General features: G+C 34.2%; 1 protein-coding gene across 4 annotated transcripts in view; it reads right to left on the reverse strand.

Annotated features, from left to right (window-relative positions):
- LOC143227851 (neprilysin-1-like) overlaps positions 1–17049 on the reverse strand; it is a 93429-nt gene that overhangs the window by 11051 nt on the left and 65329 nt on the right. For 3 of the 4 annotated variants that reach the window (XM_076459190.1, XM_076459192.1, XM_076459189.1), the window contains 3 exons: positions 14542–14672; positions 7709–7774; positions 4042–4137 (listed from right to left, as the gene is read on the reverse strand). In XM_076459190.1, coding sequence (XP_076315305.1) covers positions 4042–4137; positions 7709–7774; positions 14542–14672 — 293 coding nt within the window. The remainder of the gene's footprint in view (positions 1–4041; positions 4138–7708; positions 7775–14541; positions 14673–17049) is intronic. The other variant, XM_076459191.1, reaches the window with a different exon arrangement.

The raw sequence follows: 17049 nt of genomic DNA on the forward strand, positions 1-17049 counted from the left end.
ATGCCCCAGTAAGAGACGTATAAACAGCTGGCAAGTAGACGAGAAAATAGAGAGGGGGAACAGATCCAAAGAGTGAAAGTGAATGGAAGAGAGTTTTGGTCAGAGAAAGGTTAGAAAACGTAAAGTTAACCGTCGTAAGAGTGAACAGCTTAAAGGTTGATATGTTAAAATGAGATTAATACTTTCTGATATCTTAGAATAATAAGAAGGAAGAATGTTCTAAAGCAGTTGAACCTGCTTGTGAGGGGTCCGACAAAAAGCAGACGATTATTTCGAAGTAGGCCTGCATGCGAAAAGCAGGCGTTTATTGGAAGTAGGCCTAATTACAAAAAAAAAAAAAAAAAAAAGACAAGTATCGGAAGTTTGAGTTACAACTATGGTAACTCAACAGCATCGTAAATGAATTATACACCGATACTGTTGTGATAAGAGGAAAAAGAGAGAGAAACAAGAAAAATAAGTAAATTATACCCCAATAGCGTTTAAAAGAAAAATGGAGAAAAACATAACAGCTTGTCAATCAAATTCTACTGTAATTGAACCAGCTTAAATTGACTTTTGACAAGATAAAGAGAATTGTATATTAGTTAAGATACAACTGTGATGTTCATAGTGTAAAGGATTTTTGTACATACATTTAATTTGTTTTGAACGTATTATTTTAAAACAAAGGGAATGTGTACTGCTCATTTATGGTTGAATTTAGCGCCACTAAGTCACAAACCTACTGTAAAAGAATCGTTAGCTCAACACACCTATATATTTACTACAGGGATGCCAACTATTTCAAATGACTGAGCGTAATGATTGTAAACAGAGCCCTTTATCATTTGCTGCTACTAGGTCTGACCAATGTCTCTAAGCTGTTTATTATAATATTATTATCATAACTATTATTATTTATTACTGCTATAGATTGCTCATTTATGACTGTGTTTTCTGTATTTAATAAATAAATCTAAAAAAATTCTTTTGAAATTATGTATTTTATTTAGTTCAGAGTAACAAACATAGTGGTAAAACAACATTAAACATGCACAAACAGTAAGCAGAAAAAGACTTTGTGTAAGGACAAGTTAATATCATTTTTATGACACTTACTGTAATAGTTTTGCAGTTGTTGCAGCCTTTGCTTTCATGAGAATGTCTCTGGATGGTTGGGAGTTACAACAACATTGTCCATTTGACTGCATACACATCTTGTGTGTTATAATACTGCTCAAAACTGAGGTGCTCAAGTTTGGTCTGAACTTGCTTTTGTTTTTAGTCACTAAACTAAATATCATTTCACTGTCAGCATTAGAATGGAAGATTGTAAGGATTCCAAGCATAACCCTACACAGAATGTCATACTTCTGGTTGCCATTTCCATCCTTAACTGTAGACAGCTGAACCCAAAACTTGTCAACATTCAACTGAAGGATAGTTTCTGAGAAAGTATCAATTTGATAGTTCAAATATTGCCATTCCAACTTGTCAATAGTGTCATGCTCATGTGTATTGACAAGGACAGGAAGAAGCGTAGAGAAGATTTGGATTAGCAACCTCTGTGTGAATCAGAAGTTCATCATTCAGAGGGAAATGTTTCATCATGTAATTTGTAGCTGCAATATAGTATTTCTTGACACTGGTGTTGAAGCTGATCAGGTCCAGGTCCTTTTCATATTTAACAATGTATTCCTTAGCAGCATTTCCAGTAGAAACTGCCTCAACTGTTAAAGTCTTGCTGCCTGACTGAGCTGCACATTTAGATCCTTTTGAATCTAGTTTTTCCTTTTCACAGTGAAAATACTTTTTCAATGGCTTCCACATGTCCAATATTCTGTTGAGGCACACCCCAAATGATAGCCATCTTGTGTTAACAAGTTGTAAAATTTTTCTTGTTTCTTTGTCATACAATCCTTGAAACTCTTTGAAATGTTGTTTTCTGCTAGCACTTTTGTCCAGAAAATAGTAGATATCTATAAATATATCAGAAACTGGGCAGGGCAGTTCTCTGGAAGTCTCCTGGACAGCAATATTCATGAGGTGACAGGCACAGCCCATGAAATAAATGATAGGCTGTCGTCTTGAGAAGTGTTCCATCACACCTTTACCTATACCAGACATAACTGAGGCATTGTCTGAAGAAAAATTAAGACAGTTTTCCCATGGAATTTTCCTCTTTGTCAGTTCGTGTTCCAAAAGCTTGAAAATATTCTCTCCTGTTGAAGCTTCTTTCCATTCCACCATTGTCAAAAGAGAACAAACAATTTTTCCAAGCAAAGAGTCAAGATATCGTACAACTACTGGATACAGTTTTGAGTCATCTATGTCTGTAGATCCATCTGTGGCTAAACTGTAAACACTGTTAGTAACTATGCTTGAAATCATTTTGTCATCTTCACAACCCAACATTTGTACAATGGCTGTAGTTTTGGTTCTAGAACAACCATATTTTTTTGCTATATCAGAGTCTGGGAACATTTTTTCTGAATAGATGTCCTGCATGATCGGCTACAGCTAGGGATAAATTATGAGCAATGACGAATTGTGTGAACATCACTTCTGCATTTATGGTTTCATATTCTGAATTCTTACTCATAAATGTCGTTATCTGCATCGTTTTTGTCTTCGCCTCAGCCTTTTGTTGGTGAGATGCCGATTTTGTATGTCTGGAACAATCGTTTATCCCGCCATGCACCACAGAAAAATTAATGTGACAAACTGTACAAAACGCGTGACTGTCACTGACTTTTGATGCAATGACCGGATATTTTGTACTATACTCTTTCCTAAATTTTTGTTTCACAGTTTTAGTCCTTTTAGATTTGCCAGAAACTAAACAATCTGGTGAACAAGGCCTCTTATTTTCCAACTTGTGAACGATCGCATTGGTGTTTCTATGTCGCTTAGAAAACGAGAAATAACCACCTATGCGAGCGCTGATTGGCTGACAAGCACTGATGACGTAACAATGGATTCCTCCACGTACCCAGTATGGAGAAGCACCGCACTCAAACTATTGGTAGACGTCGGAGATACAAATATTTTTTTTTATTATTTCAAGCACAAACATAATTATCGCAAGTAGCCATTTGGACTATGTCTTTTATTTATTATCAAAATTTATTTGTATCTCACTAGAAAATTTCTTTTTACCCCTTTCAAGCCCTGGGGAACAATTTATCACTTTATTGTATAGGCCTATATAATATATAATAATTTGGGAGTTGCAACTAGTCGTAATATTTGTCTGTATGAACGTATAGTCGTAATGTATACACTAAAATCGTAATGATTACGCTCAAATCGTAATGGTTGGCATCTCTGTTATATATATATATACTATTAAAAAGGTAAGTACCTGACAAAAATAATGGTAATAATAACATTAGCTCTCTTTTACATCCATTCTTCTAGTTTTACGAACGATAATTGTTTTACTTGGATGATTGCCAGGGCCCTAGGCCCGGACTTAGATGGCCTATGTGTTAATCCAGTAATGACCCATGTATACTAGCAAAGGAGCGGGACGGTTGATTGTTAGGTTAACCTGTTCAGTGCAGTAGACGAGATAACTCGTCCAAGCCGATCGGTAACACAGTGCCACGGACGAGTTAATTCGTTCTCAATAATACCTAACTTCAACGCTAGATGTCAACACCTACTTACAAATTATTTCACTTTCGATCCAAAATGGCGTCACAAAAAAGTTACAAAATGAAGAAGCATTAGAGTTGTATTGTAGCAGCTGAAATACTTGGCAGTAAACAGGTTAAAATATATTCAAGTTAATTCGTAGATAATAAACATCTGGTTCTCGCTTGGAATGTTGAAAAACAGTAATATATTTGTGATTCTCAAGATACGTCTGCACATGTGTAAGGTATATTACAGAAACGCCTTAGTAGAATAAACACAAGTCAATCTATGTATTGGAACAAATATAATATTCATTAGCACATAATGAATTAACCATAGCCAAAATGTTTTTTTTTTTTCCAAAAACACTATACAAAACATTTGCTCAAGACAATAAAGCAAATATGTAGGACATACCTGGGCAAACTGAATAAAGAAAATTTGTTGGTTGGTATATTTAACTCCTGGCAAACCAGCTTCTTGTCCGTGTTTTGCCACATAGTTCAGGTAAGCCTAAAAGGTGTATTGAACGTTATGTTTTTAATGGCTGACTTGAAAACATCACCAAGAGAACATGTTTTATTATAAACGGTTTCTCTCTCTAGAAATTCAGATATTTTCAAATGTGTTTAAAATATTAAAATTTTAAGTTTCAAAATGTTTGAACTACAATTTAATAAGTAGGGTAAAATTTAGAAAAGTGGCTGCATTACGAATAAAATTATTTATTTTAATTAAATAAAATATTCAAGTAGTTTAAAGTTTCTTTTTACATAAAGCATTCTGGTTTTGAAGGTTTGTGATATGGAAACATGGTTATGTAGATTATTGTTAAGGTAGAACTTGGTGCTTTGATAAAAATAAACATTCCAGCAAAATGAAGAAGTATATTTATTTTTTTAATTTACTGTAATTACCAATTCACTTTAAACACTGCCTATTGTTATGTATTTATTTAAGAGGCAAGCCTATCTGTATTAACTTCATCATGTTTTGTTTTTTCAAATGTATGAAATACCTACGTTTGTATATACTTGTACAGAAAACCTCTCAGAGTACAAGGTACGTAGTCCTAAAGTGGTAAGTAATTACCGATTAATTGAAGTTTTGTATAGTAATGTAAAATAACTCAATAAAAATTTATTATAATTTTTTTTAAATGTTAATTGCGGTTTACTTTGCGTCTGCTAAGTTTCACTTAATTCACGTTAGCCACCTCCTTACTTTAAAATCTGATTATTTAGGGTTAGCGATATAACGATAACATCACTTGATCACTGGAACTGACCTTAGATATTTTCTTATTCCTATTGACTAAAACAATAACAGCTAGGAAGTCAAGTAATTAACAATGCATTCTAATAATGCCATTATTATACACCCACCCTATTCTTGAAATTTTCTAAGGGACTAAGATAAAAAATATTTAAGAATATTCTAGGCCTAATACTTATTTTTTATGACAAGTATAATGCATTTTAATCTTTATAAGAACGTAAAAAAGTATATTTAATTGTCTAATTGAAACTCTGATCATTAATTTTAACTTCAAAGCGGATAATATTTCTCACCGATTAATATTTTTACGTAAATTTAATTTTTTGTTGCCTTTCAAAATTTGTAATGCGTACTGGAGGGATTTACACATTTTGATAAATGTTGAGAAAAAAACGCCCTGTACACTCCATATAAATATAAAATAGTATATATTTTTTAAACCGATGTTTCGCATTTTCAATTTCTAATTCTACCGGCAGATTATATTGTATTCATAATATAATATTTATACTAATTAAACCCTCCATATATCTGTAACTAGTAAGTTGATTGTTTGTTTATTTTGTTCTTAATTTCGCGCAAAGGCACTCGAGGGCTATCTGCGCTAGCCGTCCCTAATTTAGCAGTGTAAAACTAGAAGGAAGGCAGCGAGTCATCACCACTTACCGCCGACTTTTCGGCTACTCTTTTACCAACGAATAGTGGAATTGACTGTAACATTATAATGCCTCCACAGTTAAAAGAGCGAGCATGTATGGTGTGATAGATTATGAGTCGAGTGCCTTAACCACCTAGCCATGCCGGGCCGCTTAGTAAGTTGAAGCAATGATATTCGGTTTTATGTAATTCTCAATAAACCTATTATATATATATATATATATAAAAATATATATATATAAATTTTCAATACCAGTAGAATAGTTAGCCCCTATTGGAACTCCTATTACTTGCGAAAATACCTGGTTATTGAAAAATATACATAATTACCATAAATGCAGAAACTTAACATATGCTGTATGTGTTTGGAGCTACGTTTTCTTTCTTCCAGTACTATGAAAGTATAAAATAATTCATGAGAAAAATTAAATCTTTTTTATTGGAATTGTGGTGAAATGAAACGTGTGAATATTCTGTACTTGTTCGCAGTTTCTTAGATATTCTAAAATAGATTGATTAATTTTTATCATCCAAAACGTGTGTTTCTTACTATTACTTATTTACATTTCAACCCTTAAACGACATACGTGAAATGTGTACAACTAAGTGTTGTCATAGGGCGCCATCAGATGAATATTTTTTTGTTTTATTTTGTTAGTCCACTTTTATTTTTTATGGATGCCCATCCCTAGAACATAACATGATATGATTATTTACAATAGTATAATCCAAATAAATTTCACTAGAACATAACATGATTTGATTATTTACAGCAATGTAACTAAAATGAATGTCTATAGAAAGAGTTGTATTGCTGTTCGAGTGGCACGCCGTCATCTGAACCTGGAATTGAGTTCCAACACTTCAAATATTGCGCGTCTTTTTAACCATACTTTTAGAGTGTCAGATGACACTCTGGCTGTTTGTTATCTCCCCGTGCCCGCTGGCATAGCTCTCTGATCACCCAGCACACTTACTGTCCCTCAAAAGTTGGCATTAGATGGATTGTTTTTCTGTTTGTTTGTTGTTTTTTTCATATGTTACGTGATTATCATGATACACGAATATGGTATTAAAACATTAAATAAAATACATTTCGTAATTATACTGTGTATTTAAAACGTTGTTTTTTGAGTTAAGCACAAAGCTACACAATTGGCTATCTGTGCTCTGTCCACCACAGGTATCGAAATCAGGATTTTAGCGTTGTAAGTCTGCAGACATGCCGCTAAGCTACTGGGGGGAGTTTAAAATGTACATATTTTCAAAAGGTTTATTATTTACACGAAGGTCGTGTTTTTAGTTACGTGAGCTAATAGGATAGTAGGTGTGAAAATCATTATGAAATTAAATATTGTTAACACTGACTGCGGATTGTTATTATTTAAACTTAAGTTGAAGGAGACTAAAACTATTGTATTTAAACTACCAAATTCCTGTTTCCCTTATTGCTTAATTCAGTGGAGTTCACTTGCGTTTCCTCTCTGAAATATCTGCGTATTCAAATTACTAGTAATTTAAGTAGTCACAAATAGTTACCGAAGTATACATATTATCTCTATTTAAAATGGGCCCGGCATGGCCAAGAGTGTTAAGGCGTGCGACTCGTAATCTGAGGGTCGCGGGTTTGCATCCCCGTCGCGCCAAACATGCTCTCCCTTTCAGCCGTGTGGGCGTTATAATGTCACGGCCAATCCCACTATTCGTTGGTAAAAGAGTAGCCGAAGAGTTGGCGGTGGGTGGTGATGACTAGCTGCCTTCCCTCTAGTCTTACACTGCTAAATTAGGGACGGCTATCACAAATAGCCCTCGAGTAGCTTTGTGCGAAATTAAAAACACAAACAAACAAATAAACTATTTAAAATGAGCTCATGAAAACTGAAGGTAGGTTTAGAACACATGATATATGTGTATGTATTTATTGTTTTCATTTTGTTTGACGAGTTATTGAACCTACATGTTTTTCTGACATCATGAATATATATATATGTATGTACACACACACACACATACTAATAGTGACGTCACGCGTCTGAGAAATGTTGGCAGTGCTCTGCTCGATGAAATTTAACACTACACTAATTTATTACTTATAGGAGTGTAATTAAAATGAATCGCCCATGAAAGTTATATCTTTTGGATTACTTACCAAATAAGCCTGTTGTACAGCAGAGTGGTCACAGATATTTTCCTGAAGGGTATGGTTGCCGTCCACCTAAACAATAACATATACACAGAATGAAAAAATAAACAATAGTATACACGTGCATTGAAAAGTTATGTTTTACATCCACCTACATCATAACTTACATGTGCAGTAAGTGTATGCTCTTTTAACTCAGGTTAAAATTCAGGGTTCGACTCCGTACATTGGACGTGCCAGATAGCCTAATATATCTTTGGTCTAAAACAAACCACAAACATTCATTTACATAATAACATACACATGTATTGAAAAATGTTTTTTTTTTCAGCCGTGAGAGTAAATATGTTTCATGGCAGTAACAGCAAACCATAAGACATGATTTAAACAAATTTTATATAACGAACAAACAAAGATGAAATGGGCAGCAGATGACTAGTATGACGTGATACTTGTGAAAGGTCTTGGAGAGTTAATCTACAAAATTAGCACAGATGTTAAAAATTGACGGGAATCTTTCTAAACGTGTGTTTAAATTGTAAGAACCAGAAAATTTACAATTTCTCTTTAACCTTCTGGCAACGAGGGAGACACAGAATGACGAATTTGTGAAATGTAGATGTTCGCATCGTTCATACATTAGCCGTTAGGGGAGAAACCTATAAAAGCACAAATAAACCGTCTATTTTTCTCGCTTCTGATGATCGTATGGAATATTTTGCTCTGAGTAAACTCCCTTCTCCGTTAAAAGAAATGATACTTTATTGGTTGCTAACCAAAATGCTACACAATGGGTTGTCTTTGTTGTGCTCTCCACGGGTATCGAAACTTGCGTTATAACCTTTTAAACTTACCGCTGAACTACTAAGGATCAATACCTATAACGAAATTAATATATGTATATACAAAATTAAGGTAGGGCTGGATTTTGCAGGGTTTATATACTGTCCGGAAGAATTGCGATGAACGTGACTTGATTGGTTGAAGGTGTAGTTGGAGAAGCGAATGATAATTTGACCAATGGTGGCCACGGATTGCTGATTGTCAGAACTGAGTTCCTGTTTAGCAATAATTTCATCGTGTTGTTATGGAATGATTAAATTTTTCTTGTTTTCCGGAATTTTATCTGATTCCATGTGACTGTAATTGACTCAGTCTATTTTATACCCAGTCAACATGTGCGCGTTCAAACATGACAGAATTATGTTTTCATCAGTCTTATTCAGGATTTGTGCTCTTTTGTTCTCGATCCAAAGCTTGTCCAATGTTGGTCTGTTTGCAGAAACATGGTATCTCGTAAATTACATTTTTTTAGCGTTTGCCATCAGATGTTCTTTGTTTAATTTTGACAAACACAGATCTGAGTACTCTGTAAGGTTTCCGGCTAACATCAATTGATAAAGACAGATTTGAGTGCTGTGTAAGGTCTCCGACGGATATCACTGTACAAACACAGATCTGAGTGTTCTGTAAGGTTTCTAGATTACATCAACTGATACACAAAAATCTGGATGTTCTGTAAAGTTTCCGACCACACCCTTGTGCAAATTGATTGAAACAAGACGGAAAATTACGATTTTTTCAATTTTTTGCGTTTTATTTCTGAGAATCCAAAAATTACTCACAAATTAATACATGATATGACCGCCTTTATTTTTCAGAAGATCATTAATCCGCTTTGGCATCGAGTCCACGAGTTGACTACAATCTTTATTAATTCTTGAATCACGGTACCACACCTTAATTATGGCCTCAATTAGCTTATCTAGCGTAGTACAGTCTTTTCCCCGAAGTCTTTCTTTACAAATCGCCCAAAGATTTTCAATAGGATTTAAGTCCGGAGAGTTTCCAGGCCAGTCCAGCACCTTTATTCGCGTTGTAGTTATAAATTTCTTCACAAGTTTCGATGTGTGACACGGAGCCAGATCTTGGTGGAAAATGTCAGATCCATCTGGAAATCTCTTTTTCAATTCTGGAACGACTCTTCTCTGCAAAACTTCGATGTACTGTGGTCCTCGCATCGTGCCTTCTACGATATATAAGTCTCCAACGCCATAGTAGCTGAAAAAGCCCCAAAACATCTTCAAAGGATGTTTTGCGAACTGAATCTTCTCACTGAATAACACCTTCCTCTATTGTTCTTGCGTCCAGTTCTTGTATTTCAGACCCCGTTGATACCGATTTTTCTTCATTGAGTTGGTAAGAAGTTGTTTTTGATTGGTCTTCTTGCCTTTCTAACGCAATTTCGAATGACATAATATTCCTCAAAATTTCGTCATATATCCCAAAAATAGATCGACCGTACTGCAAAACATAGCTAATGACGCCGTCTGTGTGAAAAAATGACTATTAAAGGAAATCAGCGGCTCCAGCGAGCCTACATCGGCCGCCATGCTGAAAATATTGTAAAATGACCATTTGTTTCAATTAATTTGCACAATGGTGTAACATCAGCTGACAAGCACAGATCTAGGTGTTCTGTAAGGTTTCCAGATGACAACAAACACAGAGATGAGTGTTCTGTAAGGTTTCCAGATAACAACAAACACAGAGATGAGTGTTTTGTAAGGTTTCCAGATGACAACAAACACAGAGATGAGTGTTTTGTAAGGTTTCCAGATGACAACAAGCACAGAGATGAGTGTTTTGTAAGGTTTCCAGATGACAACAAACACAGAGATGAGTGTTTTGTAAGGTTTCCAGATGACAACAAACACAGAGATGAGTGTTTTGTAAGGTTTCCAGATGACATCAACATTAAGGTGTTTTTTTTTTTATATACACATTTTATATTCCCTTTAATTTTGAACATACGGGAAATAAACAGCGTTGAACTTGTTTTTCTTGTCTGTTGTATAATTTTGTGTTTTTATGTTAAACTATTGGTGATGTAATTAAAGTGATACACCTTTGTGTTTCATTAAGATACTGTGTGGTGTGTCGACGTTTGACTTAGATAGTGTTTGTTTTTTTTCAAGGATAATTTCAGCTCTGTTGTCCAAGCATTTAATAGTATTATGTTTGACAGAAGTTGGACAGTAAGACTGGAACTTTAATTATCTATCAGTAGAAGGTTGGTTTCTTCTATACTACTGTAATTAATTTGTTATCTTGTTTTTAATATAAATATCAAGGAATAAATAACAGTACGCTGTTAGCGTCCTGTGTTTCCAAAACCAAACGGATTCTATTGTTTGCGGAATTAATTTATTGTATAGAAGCCAATAAGTTTTCGTGACTATGGAAGCAACTAATAAATGTCAATATGAAAGTTAGCTTTCTTGTTAGTAGAGTAGAAAATCTCTGCCGAAACAGGAGAGAGTGGTGACACCACGGAAAGGCTGTCTCTACAAATGAAGACTCTACCTAAATTATCTTCGAAAGAAAATCTATATTTTAACGTTAAGTGTCAGCACTATAGCTACGACATGAAAAACAAGATATCCGTTTGAAAAACGGTTTTGATGGCCTTCTTACTGAATAAAACGTGAGAGTAAACAAACAAATAAAAAAGTAGTTCTTGCTTTACTGTACACGTGATATATCAATCGACATATGAATGAGCTAAACGTACAAAACTGTTTCAGTTTACTACACACTACTCTTCTAACAACTCTTGAACAGCCAGAAATTTGAATTTTTGTCTTAGTGTTAAATTCAGACATTTCCACTCGAGGGCGGAAGGATATAAAGCTGGGAAATTGATTACAACGTCTGTAAAAAAAACGACAAAATAGAATATTTCAGGAAGGAAATCCCTTCCTGTACACCTTCCGAATTCAACACTGGTCTTAATAAGTGTAATTACAGTATATGTATATATAAGCTCATGAGTTGTCTAGACATACGAAGGCTTTGGTTTTGATCCTACAACGTACAGCACACATGAACAATTTAAGCGTACACACGTTGTACACTGTATATATAGTACTTGTCGAATGATTCATGAACATCTAGATGTATGATAGTTTTTATTTCAGTCCATAAACGTACAGTACAGTACCCATCCAGTGGTTCAAGAACAACTGGAATTTACGAAGATTTCGGTCTTAGTATATAAATTACACACACATGAGCTATATATGCATATGGAGGCTCGAATTAGGCTATGTAAAATTACGTATCCAAAGATTCATGAACAAACTAAGTGTACGACAGTTTTGGTGTCGGTTTTATTATGCACACTGAAGTGTACGAGGGTTTATACGTATGAAGGTTTTTGTCTTATTGTGTACTGTATAGGCGACAGGAAAGAGTTTTCTACAAAGAATTGAAACAAGGATTTGAATTTTGCCACAAAAACATTCACTGGAAGAGTTAGGGGATTCATTTTTAATAGACCCGCCTCCGGGTTTTGAAAATGTTGATGGGTGACTTTTTCTACACAGAGACCATGGATGTTATCGAATACAAAAAAACTGAAAGTTCTATTAAAAAACAGGAATACAGTATATACATGTGAAAATTATTAGAATACAAAAAAAAATTGTTGGATGTTTTAACCAGTTTCTTTATCCTTGGATAAAAACAACAATATAAAACCCAAAGAATATTTCGGTTGTAACGATGGGTTTCATGTCACTGAACATGTCTACTTTTTATACAAAATGTTAATAATGTAGTATTTTTAACACACCTAACGTCTTGGCTGCTTAGTAACAAGCAATGGTTAAAAATTTTGTAACGAAACTTCAAAGCATATTAAATATAAGGATATTTAAATAGAAAGACTGTTAGCTTACTAATGTAAGGTGTATGGAAATGTTTTATTGTTTTATAGTATATTATAGTCGGTTTAACTCTTTTTGGATTATCCGGTAAATATGTTGCCAAACCCAGTTTATGTAAAGGTAACGGATCAGTTTATTTTTTAAAATAACTTTTATTACAGGCTATGTTCACTGTTGGTGCAAGCTATAGGCCTAGGTTCACAAACAATCTTTTCAACACAAGCTCTGGAACTACTCTAGGCCTAATATTCTAATATTAATAATATTAAGCAGAATTTTTTTCGATATAAGAAACCTGATTGATTTATTGATCAGTTTAACAGAAGAACTAACTGTTACTGAACAATCGAACACAACCATCCTTTTCTCGAATATCGACAACTCCATAATTCACTTGGTGAATATTTAATTAACTTTTTAGTTACCACTCATTGGACCTGAATTCGATTAAGCGTGTGTGAAACTTGCTAAGGAGAGCAGGTAGAGATAGACAACCTGCTTCTATGACTGGTTTGGTTTGTTTTGAATTTGCGCTATTTGCGCTAGTCATCCCTAATTTAGCAGTGTGAGAGGGAAGACAGCTAGTCATCACACCCGCTGCCAACTCTTGGGCTACTCTTTTACCAACGAATAGTGGAATTGACCATCACATTATAATTCTCCCACAGTTGAAAGGGGCGAGCATGTTTGGTGTGACGAGGATTCGAACCCGCGACTCTCGGATTACGAGTCGCGTGCCTTAACAACCTGGCCATGCCGGGCCTTCTCCTATGATTGTCCAGGAGTTGAAAGTTGGAGTAAGTGTTATCAGCAGTATGTAGAACATGCGCAGAAGTTATAAACAACAGTGGAAGAACTACCAATTATAAAAGACTGCTTTTGTTGCATCTATTCACGTTATTAAGTTATTTTGTCTATGATATTCGAGTAGCCAAATATGGTAACGGAATTGCTATTATATATTTATTTTAATACCGATTTTTATTTCAGTTAAATATATATTTAGAAATGCATGTAACTTACACTTTTTAATGTGTATTGCGAAATCCACGCCTATTCACTAAATTTATAGAAGATTCTCGAGCGTAAAAATCAATAATATACATATGTGTGTAAATACCATTGTTGCCTTAGCTGAAAATCATAGAATATTTCCTCAGTGTATAAAGAGTAACCAACGCAACGCGAAAAGACGATATATATTGTTGGCTTGCTATACTTGGTATACTATAAATCTCGGAAGCTATAACTGGGACTAACGCTTATGAATCGGGAAACTTTAGATATTTGACCAAGAACGTTTATAGATTCGAACAATAATCCGTTTAACTTCAGCGGATTATCATCGGACGCTAGTATTTTTAAGAAAACATTATATAACTTCACCGGTAAAAACACTCACGTGTGAACAGCCAAAAGCTAGTTAGCTGCCCGTTAAGTAAAGTGTTCGTGTATCAATTTAGAATTAATTCGCTCATCGTGAGACGTCGATAAAATACTAAGTTTCAGACCAGATAGAAGACACAATATTGTTTGTAAGTTTGCAAACGTTTTGTACATAAATCATTATTTGTAATAACCAGTATTATAAATTGTATTATTGTTTGAATATTAAAATATATTTATATTATGAAGGAAAACTGCGTGTATCAGTCTTTTTGGCAAATATCATAATTTCTATATGTATTAAAATTATATAATTTATAATGCTGGTTATTACAAATAATGATTTATATATAAAATTTTTGCAAACTTTAATTAACTTCTATATCCAGATTACAATTTAACTCACTTTCAGGCTATTTCAAAATATAATACAAAACATAATAAATTATAGTTTTGCGCGAGGTAAATTATAATACGTAACAATATTGAAACTTTTAATTAATATTTGACTTTATTTTTATTGTTTACATGTAATATGCAACACGAACAAATTTTATCAACACCAAACGATTTTGTTTTGTTTTTTTTCAAACTTCGAAAACCATATTAAACATAGCAAAGTTAATTATATTTTGTTGTTTTTTTAAGTATTTTATTTTTTATAGAATATTTATTGCTTTTGCAGTTATAAAGATAATTATCTGAATAAAATTAATAACTTACATTTTGATCCACTTCTTTGAGCGGAAATTTGGAATATTGATCAACAAAACAAGCGACCTTTTCCTGTAGGATTTCTTTTACATCTTCAGACCACCATTGAGTCGAGTTTCCTGATAAGTCCAACTTCCTACCTGCCAAGAAAAATGCTATGGATAATATAAAACTGTGAACTTTTCTTGTTTGACATTGCTCCATGGTGAATCTTAAACTGCTGCTGAGTTAGTGTGTAATGTATGTAGGATCCAAGTTTGTTTTCTTTCTTTTCCGATAAATGTCTCTTACTTGTATAAGGTCAGTTCAGCAGAGTATTTGTAGAGGAAGGCTTAAGCAGAGAAATGGTTTGATTTAAATTTTACGCAAAGCCTCACAAAGGCTATTTCTGCTAGTCGTCCCTAGTTTAGAGGTGACAGATAAAAAAGGAAGGGCAGCTAGTCAAGGCCGCCGAACACCAACTTTTGAGCTTCGCTTATACCATCGAATAGGGGGATTGACTCTCACATTACAACGCATCCACGGCTGAAAGGGCGAGCAAGTTCGGTGACGGGGATTCAAACCCGCGACTTTCAGATTGAGAATCGAGCACCATAATCACTAAGCCATGCCAAGCCCAGAAAAAAACAAGGCTGAAAAGCCAAAACATGGCTTTATAAATACAAAAAATATATTGTATAGTAATGAACATATTCTATCCATTCACATAAAAAAAGCTAGGTGTGGTTCAGCATGTCACGTATTTTAACGTACAATTACGTAGTGATTATACAACTATGAAACTGATTACATCACTTATAAAATTGTAACACTACACAGTGTTTAAGACAGAAAAAAAGAGTCAACACTGCTCAGGACATGTAAATTATTTCGTATTAATTATTATTAAAAATCAGAAAAATCATTCATATTACTGGTAAAGTACAATGTTTAGTAAGCTGAGATTGCTTAAAACTATCGCTAAACTTTGCCCAAAAAGTAATACATTTTCTCACCTAATTTTCATCTTTTGTTTCACCGACTAGGCTACCAGGTTTTATGTGCGGTGATAAAGTTTCTTTACAGTAGTAGTATATCAAAGGGTCCATGGTTTGGGACATTGAACACGCTCCATTATCTGTGAGTGCATTATAACGCTATAGAAATGACAGCTAGACCTGTTATTTGTTTTAAAGAACCGGGCAAAGCGCTTATGGTGGCGGATGGTGTTACCTGAATAATTTAATTCTGGCCAGTAATTGAATATGAGGGATAGCGATATCTGAATTATAGAGGTCTCTGAGCTAGTCATTTACTCTAAATATGTACAAGGTGCCTATAAGAATATTGTTGCACGTTAGCATCACCTCTGGTTTGAGAAAAGTAAAAATTTGAAAATCTTTATTGTAATAAAGGTCAAAGGAATCGAATGTAAAGTTGTCCTTTGACCTATTTTCGCTAAAATAAAGTCAATGCTTCATGACTATCTTTTACTATTCCCTGTAATATTTGTGATACATATGCAATAAAACTTTGTTTTGAATTTCGCACAAAGCTACACGAGGGATATCCCTGATTTAGCAGTGAAAGACTAAAGCAAAGGCAGCTGGTCATTACCACCTACTGCCAACTATTGGGCTACTCCTTTACTAACGAGGATTTTTGGGATTGGCTGTAATATTATAACGTTCACCAAGCCTGAAAGAACGGGTATATTTGGTGGAACGGGGATTCGATCCCGCGACCCTCAGATTGTGAGTCAAGCGCCATGTCTGTATAATAAAAAGACAAAGAAAAAGCTCTCATTAAACGTTATATTTCTGCAACTTTCGTAAGTCCTACTTGAATGCTTTCCAGTGCCATAGCAATATGTCTGCAGACTCACGCCACTAGAAACCGGGTTTAGAAACCTCTGGTGGGCAGAACACAGATAGCCCATTGTGTATCTTTGTGCTTAATTTTAAACAAACAAACAAATCTTACTTGAATAGCCCGTTAACGTATCGTGAACAGAATTTTGGTTTCGTTGATAGGCTATGTCATTTGGGAAATCTATCAAACATTAAAAATATTTACAAATTTGAGATCAGTATCATTAATCATTCACTCACTTGTAGGAAAACATAACGTATTATTTGACATCCAACATAGGAAAACATAACGTATTATTTGACATCCAACATAGAAAAACATAACGTATTATTTGACATCCAACATAGGAAAACATAACGTATTATTTGACATCCAACATAGAAAAACATAACGTATTATTTGACATCCAACATAGAAAACATAACGTATTATTTGACATCCAACATAGGAAAACATAACGTATTATTTGACATCCAACATAGGAAAACATAACGTATTATTTCCTGTTTGGCATCCAATATTTCATCGACATTTAATCAAAATTTGAATGAATTGCTTTGTTGAAATACGATTCGAAAAGCGTACTGAATTCAGAGAGGGAGACATCGAGTAAAGCTATATTTTAAAATGCCTATTCACAAAATAAACACACCAAATTAACAATTA

This window comes from Tachypleus tridentatus, chromosome 10 (genome assembly GCF_004210375.1).
Source record: "Tachypleus tridentatus isolate NWPU-2018 chromosome 10, ASM421037v1, whole genome shotgun sequence".
Lineage (NCBI taxonomy): Eukaryota > Metazoa > Arthropoda > Merostomata > Xiphosura > Limulidae > Tachypleus > Tachypleus tridentatus.